This window comes from Alligator sinensis, unplaced genomic scaffold, assembly GCF_000455745.1.
Source record: "Alligator sinensis unplaced genomic scaffold, ASM45574v1 scaffold535_1, whole genome shotgun sequence".
Lineage (NCBI taxonomy): Eukaryota > Metazoa > Chordata > Crocodylia > Alligatoridae > Alligator > Alligator sinensis.
The window spans coordinates 1,554,141-1,564,305 of NW_005842157.1; the positions used below are offsets into that span (position 1 = coordinate 1,554,141).

The window sequence follows — 10,165 nt, forward strand, 5'->3', positions numbered from 1 at the left end:
AGAGAATTCACTTGGGAAAATGCCATAGGAAATGAACCATCTGAGCACACAATTAAAAAGGTCCATCCCTCACCTTATTTGTCATGGGAGACATTTAACTTTGTTTTCTTATCTGCAAGTCATGGGAAGTGATCCTTCTACCTGGTTTAGCATGAGGGAGTACAGTATCTACATTTGCCATGATTTCCTGAAAGATGTGGGTACACTACAGAACCTACAGAGGAGTGCAATGATTGGAGGTCTGTAAAACATGACCAGCAAGGGAAGAATTGGGATTATTTGGTAACCAGCTTCCATTTCATCACCGTGTGCTTGTGCAAAGATTCAAGGAGATACATATTAACTTCTAAAGAGCTGCATGTGGCTCTGGAGCTGCAGGTTGGCCACCCCTGGTCTAGGGTGTTTGTACGTGTGTGAGGTGGGGCAGGTGCTTGCTGGCACTGGGGGAAGCTATCTGGGCACTAGGCCTGCGGAAGGGCAGGGTGAGGCACCTGCCCCTCCAACAGGGGAGTTGGGCTGGGAGGGGGGGGCGCTCTTTGAGGGCAGTGGGGAGCTCCATGGCCAGGCCAACAGCACAGGGGCTGGTGCATGTGCTTGTGGCCGGAGTGCAGGGCCAGGGCGCTGGGGGCCAGAGTGAGGGGCACTAGCAATTATAAATAAATGATAGAATTAAATAATAGAAAAATTGGGATTCTGTTATTGTTTAACCCCTGGTCTAGGGGGCCCAAAAGCTGGCCCTCCAACCTCCACCCCCCATACATTCACCTGCATCCAGCTGCCAAGTCTGCTCCCAGGACCCTGGCTGGCTGGCTGGGTGTCTGTGCCTCTGTGTGCGTACATGCAGCCCAGCAGCAGTAAGGAAGAGGGGCCACTTTTCCCCCAGCACGCACAGCCAGGCACACAGCAGAGAGTGTGGAAGAGTCACTTTTCCCCTGGTACCAGCAGCAATTAATGCTCATTAAAAAAATAACGCAAACACAAATTAATGCGTTAATCACGCTCATTAACAGCAATTAATTGACAGCCCTAATACTGATATATTTATACGTACTAATTTGTTTACTAGTTTGAGGAAAAGCTGATATTTTTTTCCATCATATATTCAAGTCCCATCTCACAAAACATTCAAGTTCATGCTAGATAGCAGAACTATCAATACACAAACAACATTAAATTTCCTGCCATCATCTCCAACTTCATCATAAAACAGGTGGGCACTACATTTTGTATCCTTTTCCGCAGTCATGACTGAGTCTGTCCCATAACAGCCCTGAATGTTCATATATTTGTTTCTCAGATAGAACTGAATGATAAAATGGTCATTGAATTAGGAATCACATTCACAGTCCTTAACTCATCCCTAGTATATAAGAAACCAGTCAGTACTAAATCTTTTTAAATTGTTTAGAGGTATAGATGACAAAAGCTGTTCAAATTTGGGACTTTTTTCTCTCTGAAATATTGGCCTTAAAAAGGGTAATGAAGAGGTGATGCAAAGAACTGGGGTTTCAAAAAGGAACTTTCAATTCTGGCTGCTTCCTCACTGCTTAGCCCTGCGACCTGTACAATTAAGCCAGCAGCTCTGAAAAAGTTTTGTATTGATCCTTTGATTGCTGGATAAAGCACTGAGTTATAACAACCATCAACCATGTCAAGTAACTCTTACATGTTCAGTGGCTCTGATGTGTAAACTATAGCTCTATCTGTGAGCATAGGCAACATCAAATCTTGGTTTTAATCATCTCCCTTGATCCATGTTAACGCCTGGAACTAGAGTGACCAGATATTACATAGTCTCATATATCTTAATTGTCCCACAACCATTGATTCTGTAGTATAGGCCATAAATAACACTCCAAAATTCCAAATTATGCATGCAAATAATGTTCTTAATACTTGTTTTCTGAGCAGCTATTTTTATTTTGACATTATCATACACATACATGCTGGAGGGAAAGGGAAGTTGTCACCTTTACATATCCTTATTGAGCTACAAAATAGTTACACAAGCCAGATTAGGAAAAAGACATTTATTATAAACTGGTAGATTTACAGATCTATAAAAGTAAACATCAGGGTTTTTGTTGTTTTTTAAACAGGCTAAAAGTATACAATTTGAACACAGCCATTTGAAGGCACATAGTGAGAAGCTAGAATTCAAGTTGCATGTACTCCCAAAGTCGAAAATATCACCACTGCAATTATCACTCATAATAGCACTTAAATATTAACTTAATGGACAGCATCTAGTAGACAGACACTGCTTAGGTCATCTTCATATTGCACACCAAATATACCTACTATAAGGTTACGGTCAAACAACATGATTGAGAAACAGGATTGATCTTGTAAATCACATATAAGTACAGAGAAAACAGTAAAGAAAAAGACATTCAGATCAGAAAGATGTGGTACTCAAGTACTATGATTGGTGTGAAGTGATTTACTCTTTGGTTTTTAAAATAAATGCAGAACATTGAGGTTTCCCTAGAGCAGGGGTTTTCAACTTTTTTCGATCATTGTACCCCCAGGCAGCCGGACGTGGAGCAGAGTAGCTCAGCCGCCGAGCGGGAGGGTGGGGATGGAGGGGGGTGGCGCGCAGCCAGATGTGGAGTGGTGGGGGGCGGGGCCGGGAGTGGCTGGGAGGCTGCAGCGCAGGGTGGTGGGAAGCAGCAGCGGCCACCATGTTCAAGCTTTCCCCCATGCGTCCAGCTGCCCAGGTTGTGCCTGCGCAGCCCACAGGGGTACCACTGCCCTCACCCCACTCCCATCCCTGCCCACTCACACATACCCGCTAGGGCCCTCCAAAGTACCCCTCCCCTAGAGGACAACCCCTGCCCTAGAAGACCCATTGAGATCAAGTTAAAGCCAGAAAAAGCTGCCATTTTAAAACATCAGACATGGGACAACTGAAAATACATTGCAGCTGGAAATTGCACTGACCACAGATTCTCTTTAACAGATTGTATTACTTGAAGGACACAGCTCAAGTCCTTATGAAAATTATAGCCCTGATGCTACAGTTGAGACAAGGCAGACCACTTGCTGTCACACTGAGGTTGCACTGACAACAATGAGGCTGAGTATGCAAATGGGTTCTGCTCAAACTAACTGAATTTCAGGGTGCAAGCCAAAGGCAGAAAACTGAGACATAGCTGTTAACAACTCAGGAATGACAAAGGTTACCTCTGTGTCTATGGTATGGATAGGATGGAATTCTGTCTGACTCCATTCCCTAGAATTTATACAAATTAATTCTTTGTGCCAATGTTCAGGCTAGCAGGCACCTAAAACAGGCCTTAAAATGAGGAAGCCATTCAGGAAGCGTGTATATATAAATATATGTATTCCTGATACAGGGGAAGTTGGGAAATGGTGACTCATTAATAAGCAAGTGCATAAGCTGTGGGTGATTTGTTGGGATCTTTGCTTGTTAATAAGAGAAACCTGAGGTGTGCTTTAACAGCCACTCAGATAAACTAGTCTCATTTTCTGGTGCTAGTATCACACCCTGAGCTTGGAGGTGGGTCCAGAGGCATGGGAGTGAATGTGAGCCTTGGATTATAAACAGTACTTCTCCACCAAGAAGGATAATACTTAGATTTCAACCTGTCTGAGGAAAGAAAAAGGGATTTGTTCTAAGGCATTAACAAGGAAAGCATTCCCAGCCCCACCAAGGCAATCATAATTATCCCTGAGCTGTTGGCTATGCTGACTGTATTAACAGGAATGTATGAGTATAAAAGCAAGGAAGGTGGCATCAGTGTAATACTGGATATATTCTTTACCCTGAAACTACAATTCCTAGTTCACAACTTGAGGAGTTGGAATCAGTGTGGTCCAAGAGTTAGGATGCTATAAAGTTTGCAAGAGGAAGCAAGACTGTCTTGATTAATAGTATCAGTATTTACAAATGAAATGGAAAGCAACCCAGTGAAAAACCTACAAAGGTCTTAACTGGACCATCAAAAGAAATAGGATTTGACTCAGCTTGAGGTATTCTATACCATGGAGCAACATCTTCCTATGCGTTCATTTGTCATAATATAAGCCAAGAGTTTTCTCTTCAAGGAAACAAAATGATCGGGACTAATTTTTAAGCATTATTCTTTCTTGCCTGCATCTAAAGCAATGTGTTTTTGGTGCTGTGCTTTAAATAGGACTTTTTTTTTTTAATATACCAAAAAGCAGTATTTTCTTTACAGAAGATAAATACAAAAGGTTAGTTGTGAATTGGTTGAGTATTCACAGTGTAAGCAGGACAAGTTAAATTTGAATTTTGTAATACAAATGCATATAAAATTTCTCCAAGTTAGGCTTCACCCCAGTTAAGTACACAGTAAGGGGATAAGAAAATGAAAGCTCGGAGCTAAACTGTGGATGATTTCCTGATAGTGTTTTAACTGCTAACTGACTAAAGATGCTGTGTTTCTTGATTTTTATAACTCAGGGACATGTTTTTAAAGTGCAAGGCTGCTAGCTATTTTGGAACAGTGGGATGGAAACTAATGGCAGTTTCTTCCAACTTGGGGGTGGGAGGACAAAAGAAAAAGCTCTAGAATTTTTGCACAAAGATCTATTCCCCAATTAAGAGAACAAATCAATTATTTAAAAAAAATCATTTGTTTGAATCTTCCTGTCAGGGGTAAAGACATCTCCCCTTTTTTCTTCTGCTCATGCTATTCCAAAATTTTGCTTCATTTTTTCATATACCACATAGCTAATGCTGACAGCTGGAAGCACCTTCATGAAATTAGGAGTTATGCCTCTGTACAGTCCTTGGACCCCTTCTGCAGAAATTATTTTTTGAAAGAGAGCAACCATGTTTAGCTGTGGGGCTCCTTCCACTGAGGCTAGAAAAGGAAAGAATTACAAGGTCAACCTCCATCAAAAATTCCATTAACATTATATAAACATTAACTTATAGAAACACTCATAATACAGGTGTCTGGCTAGGGTCTGAAGAGCTGGGACAGGCCCACAAGACAAGGGGACTCCATTCCCACCACCCCCCTCAGCTCTGGTCATTCAAAGCAGCTGTAGCTCCCTCCCCTCTCCCCTCCCCTCCCCACCCCCTGACAGCCCAGGGGGCATGGATGGGCTGGTAGCACCACCCCCTGCACAAAAAAATAACCTTGGAAGGAACACAAGTTCCCTTAGGTGCTCTCCTTTAGAGCACCTTAATGTAATACCTCATTTGACCAGGGTTATTTTTTTGTGTGATCAGTCATTTTAAAAGCACTCTGCAGCCATGCACGTGTTACGTCACAGCTGTAGAGCATTTTCAGGGACCTGTCACTTGTGTATGTGCCCCTTGAGAATCATGTAGGTGTTTGCACACCTAGTAGTGCTAATACTGTGCAACAACCTTAAAAGGATGCTGTGGCACCCCCAAGTGCCATGGCACTGTGATTGAGAATCACTGTTCTAGTACAACAAGCAAGTCTGTTCCAAAAAGGGAGTTTTGGTGCTGGAATAGCTTAGAGGACTTGGGCCTCTATATCTAGTTTTGGAGTAGGCCTGTATCAGCTGAAGACCCTGGCTATGAAACTCCCTCCATGAAACACTCCCCAGGGAGCAAATTCCTAGCAATGTGTTGTCCAAGTCTCATTTGTTTTACTTCTATTGCTGGGGGAATATATTTCATTTTTATAAATTTCTGTCATCTCTCTTCTTCCAATCTAGATGGATCAGTTGGATCTTTCAGTGGTGGTCTTATTTTCCTCAGTGGTCACAGATTCCTTAGTCCCCTCTATCATGTAGTTGGTCTCATTGATGTTTTAATGGACCTTTTTTTTTTTTTAAGAAATGGGTGTTTTGCTTTTACTAAATAGTGCTTGGGGCTGGAGCTCCATAAACAAGTTAAATTTTGAGAGGGAATATACATTATCTTTATAAATACATTGGGATGGTTGGAGGAAAACAGAGAGAAAAAAATACAAGTGTAATAATAATACTGGTAAAAAGACTGAATGGATATAAATTGGTCATGGGTAAATTTAGGCTGGAAATCCAGGAGGTTTCTAACCAGACCACTGAAGTCCTGGAAGGGCCTTCTGAACAAGATGCTGGGAACAAGGAATACAGTGTTTCAAGATTAAATTTGCAAAAAGTCTATGAATGGAATGGTATGGTATGATAAGAATCATCTTTGAAATAGTCATTAAAACTTGTAATATGAGGCTTTGGGTGTTCAATTTGCTAATATCCCCAAGAGGGGATTGAAAGGACATTTGATCACTGTGTGAGCTAACTGCATGAGGAAGCCATTAGGTGGCAGGGGCTTTGGATGGCAAAGTCAGTTGCTCATGGTGTGTGCAGGACCTCTAGGTATAGATTAGAGTAGAAAGTGGTACAGGGTTAGAGAATGTTTTTAGACAGTAAGTGGATATTGCACCCTGGGTGTTTTTTGCACTGGAGTAAAGGATTATATCTCAGGAGTCTTATTTTACTTTAAATAAAAATCCCTGCTCCTGTTGGGGCCCAAGGCACTGGTACCATGAGACCTACCTTGAGCCTGCATGCGAGTCCTGATAAGTGCAAGAGGGTAGCTGGCTAACTGACCACAGGTGCTAGAAGCAGTACCACATCCCAGCAACACAAGGACACCAGGATTGGCAGAGTCTGATGCATAATGTTCTAGCCATGTATTCTTCAAAGCCTGCCATGAAAATAAAGTATGGATTTGCATGGAATGTACATAAAACTTTAGATAGTTATGCAGACTTCATGGTAAGCTACAATTTTGAAGAATTCATTTGCTTCCATTTATGTACTCAGTGAGCACTTTAGCCCAATCCAAAGCCCTTAACCATGTGCCACTGACCTTTGTGACATTATTCTTCTCTCTAAAGTTAAGCATTTTGCTTGATCAGACAGAGCACTCAGCACCATGAGGAAAAAAATGCTTTGGGGCTGAATGACAAGCAACACAAAATAAGTAAAAAAATGTAGTAAATAAATTAGTATTAAAATGCCTCTTCAAAGTTTATTGTGAACATCAGGTTATTTATACTTGAAATTTACTGCCTCTATTCCACTTAGATTTTTTCAACTGAAATATACATGTGCTATGAACCATGTACAGGGGATGACAATACAGGGTATTTCACACCATGGGACAGCTGGAAAGTGAGTTCTAGAATAGATAACATCAAGGAAAGCACTGGGCCACCAAGCCCCTGTCTAGACTGGAAAAATGAGTGTTGCTTACTGTGTTAGCAGATTTGTGTTACAGTGTTTTTAAATACACTTTTCACCATATGGAGAGAAAGCCAGTGTGTTTTCACAATCATGTTGGCTGATCCAGGTCAACTTTGGGGTCCTATTTAGGGCTCTAAAGGACAAAAACAACACCATAAACTCCTTGTAGAAGCAAAATGGTAGCCCGAAGTGTCAGAGAAATCATATTTATGATGGGATCAGATTACTGTAATCCACTCACTCATGAGAGGAACTGTGAAAAAAAATATTGTAAAAAAGAAAAAAAAATAGTGCAGGGTTTGGTAACCTAACATGATCCAAGGCAAGGACATGCTCGGCGCCAGATATGTCTAGGAAGGATATGAACATGTTGCACTGAAACCACTAGATGGCCAACATCCAAATTTATGGTCACTAAAATCCACTTCCTAAAAGTCAATCATATCTTTATCCATAGGAGTAATTTTTACTCATGCCAGGAGAGCACTCGGTGATTCCAAGGAGACAGAAGCTAACCAGGAGAAGCCAAGACTGCTATTCTGTGTCCCCAAAGTAGATTTCTTCCAGAAAAAAACCCAAACATGTGATAAAGATGAGGAAGATGTTCAAAACTGGCATGGATTACAACAATGTGGGCTTTTTGTTTGTTTGTTTTATAATTGGTTGAGTGAAACACTTGAACAAGCAAGTTACAGATGTTAGCAAGTGAGGTATATTTTACAGTTAGTTTACATTTTTACTCTACTTGCATCTCTTATCTACTCACCTCATAAACAGCTAGATCTATGCCAGCATAAGGAATTATACCCAGAATATTGGGAATATAACCTTTGTAAAAGGCCTTTACACCTTCTCGTTTTAAAATCTTCTTGGCACAGTCAAACATCCCAGAATATTGTCCTGTTTTGCCCACAGCCAGTCTAGTCTTTAAAACCTAACAGAGAAAAATGCAGTTATATAGGATTATCTAATATCTAGCATATTACACCACGGTTTCAAAAGACAACCTCTTTACATTTTCCTGCTTAAACCAGCTCTTGTAATAACTACATTTAAGGTTTGGTCACAACTGATTTTATTATTTCTAAAAGGAACACCTCCCTCTGGAGTTAAATTTGAGAGTCAAATACAGTGAAAGCCTATATTAATTTCTTAAAGCTGTGTTCTGTCCTCCCATCCCCTTTTTATATACAAGACAGACTTTTTTAAAAAATAAATTCAAAAGACATCAGATGCTGAACTTTTAACTGAGGTTCTAGTTTACAAATAATTGTATAAACCACACATAAAAGTAGGGACTGTGAAGGAACATGAACTAATTTCTTTGAAAATCTTTGAGGATCATGATTTTGCATCTGAGAATGATGAAACAAAAAGATTAAAGAAGCTTCAAGGCACCCTGGGAAATTAAAATATATAGAGATCACTTTGTTCACTATTGACATGCTACAGCTATTTAACAGTACACATGATTCTACACAGCAGTTTAGCATACAGAAGTGAAGAATACAGCAGGAATTTGGCCTAATTATAAGTCTCACAGGAGGCAGTTCCCTCATGCTGGCACTTCAGCTTTCTATTCTGGTCAGAAGCACCATACCAGCCACTTAATTGTAGTATTAAGGTAGTATTAAGAGAGGGGTACTTTACAGTAGAACAATTTGTCCATTCTCACATACTAAGATACTTGACCTATGATACAGCATTTACGTTGTTTTATAGTTCAAAATGTCTATGTACTCAGAAGCCATCTATGATTTGACTGGACTGACAGAAATGACTCCATTTAAAAACCATCACCATTAGTACAGAATGCAGTTGGTTTTTATCCCCTTTATGAGAAAGCTATCAGTATGAATCAACATTTAATGTTAGATTCAAACCTTGCTGCTGGTGAGTCTGTGCTGAAATAGACCGGAGAATATGAGATATGCTGTATAAGGTCAGACAACAAGTCCATCTACCCTGTACTCTGTATTTTATAGTGGCAGAGCAGATGCTAAGGAAAAAAATGTAGGGCCTAGTCAGATTGATCTTCCCCCTGCCCCTCTATTCCTACAATTTCCAGTGTTCAGAGCCTTAGGAAGCCCTATTTTAGAAGATGCCCTCCTATCACGTTTAATATCCACTAGTGAACGTATCCTGCATGAATCCAATTTTCTTTTGAATCACTGTTGGCCTCAACAACAGCTAATGGCAAACTGTTCCACAGACTAATTACATTGGAGGGAAAACAATTTATTTTTGTTTTAAGCTTACCACCTAACAATTCCACTGAATCAGCCCCAGGTTATATTAGCATGAGAGACAGGAAGCAGTAAATCCCTATTTACTTCTCCATGCCATTCCTCATGTTAGACTGCTGTCACATCCCCTCCTCAGTCATCTTTTCTCTAAGATAAGAAGTCCTAGCCTATTTAGTCACCCCTTGTATAGAAACCTTTCCATGCTTCTCAACATCCTTGTTGCTCCTTTTTTGTACCTTTTCTGACCTCTACTGAATCCTTTTTGAAATGTAGGGAGGGGGACACCAGAACTACACACACTATACAAAGTATAGGTGTGGCACAATCATATTTTCTGTTTAGTTTTCAAATTCCTTCTTAGTCATTCCTAATATTTTATTTGTCCTTTTGACTGCTGCTGAACACTTGGCTGAAGTTTTCAGAAAGCTATCCACAATGATCCCAACATCTTGACCCCAGTACAAGCACCTCTGCTGCATTATATGAGTTAGAGGTTTTAGGAAAATACTGTATCTTGTAGTCAAACAGTAGGATGAGAAAGAGTTACTAGGCAGCCCTTTTACATTCCCAACAGAAGTTACTACAGTACTATTCTCTCAGGTCCTATGTAGCATGGGAAGGAATAACAAGTGGATCTACAAAGCCTATACTAAAGGGAAACTCAGAGCTGATTAACCTCCTCTGCACAGTTCACCTCCTCTACCTAAATCTTTCCC

At 40.6% G+C, this 10,165-nt stretch overlaps 1 protein-coding gene across 1 annotated transcript in view; it reads right to left on the reverse strand.

Annotated features, from left to right (window-relative positions):
- Positions 1-2,015: 2,015 nt before the first annotated feature.
- SLC25A24 (solute carrier family 25 member 24) overlaps positions 2,016-10,165 on the reverse strand; it is an 18,395-nt gene continuing 10,245 nt past the window's right edge. Inside the window, exons 8-10 of the mRNA XM_025206500.1 lie at positions 7,970-8,137; positions 6,511-6,661; positions 2,016-4,853 (exon numbers count right to left, since the gene is read on the reverse strand). Of these exons, the coding sequence (XP_025062285.1) occupies positions 4,675-4,853; positions 6,511-6,661; positions 7,970-8,137 (498 nt within the window). The 3' untranslated portion in view covers positions 2,016-4,674. The remainder of the gene's footprint in view (positions 4,854-6,510; positions 6,662-7,969; positions 8,138-10,165) is intronic.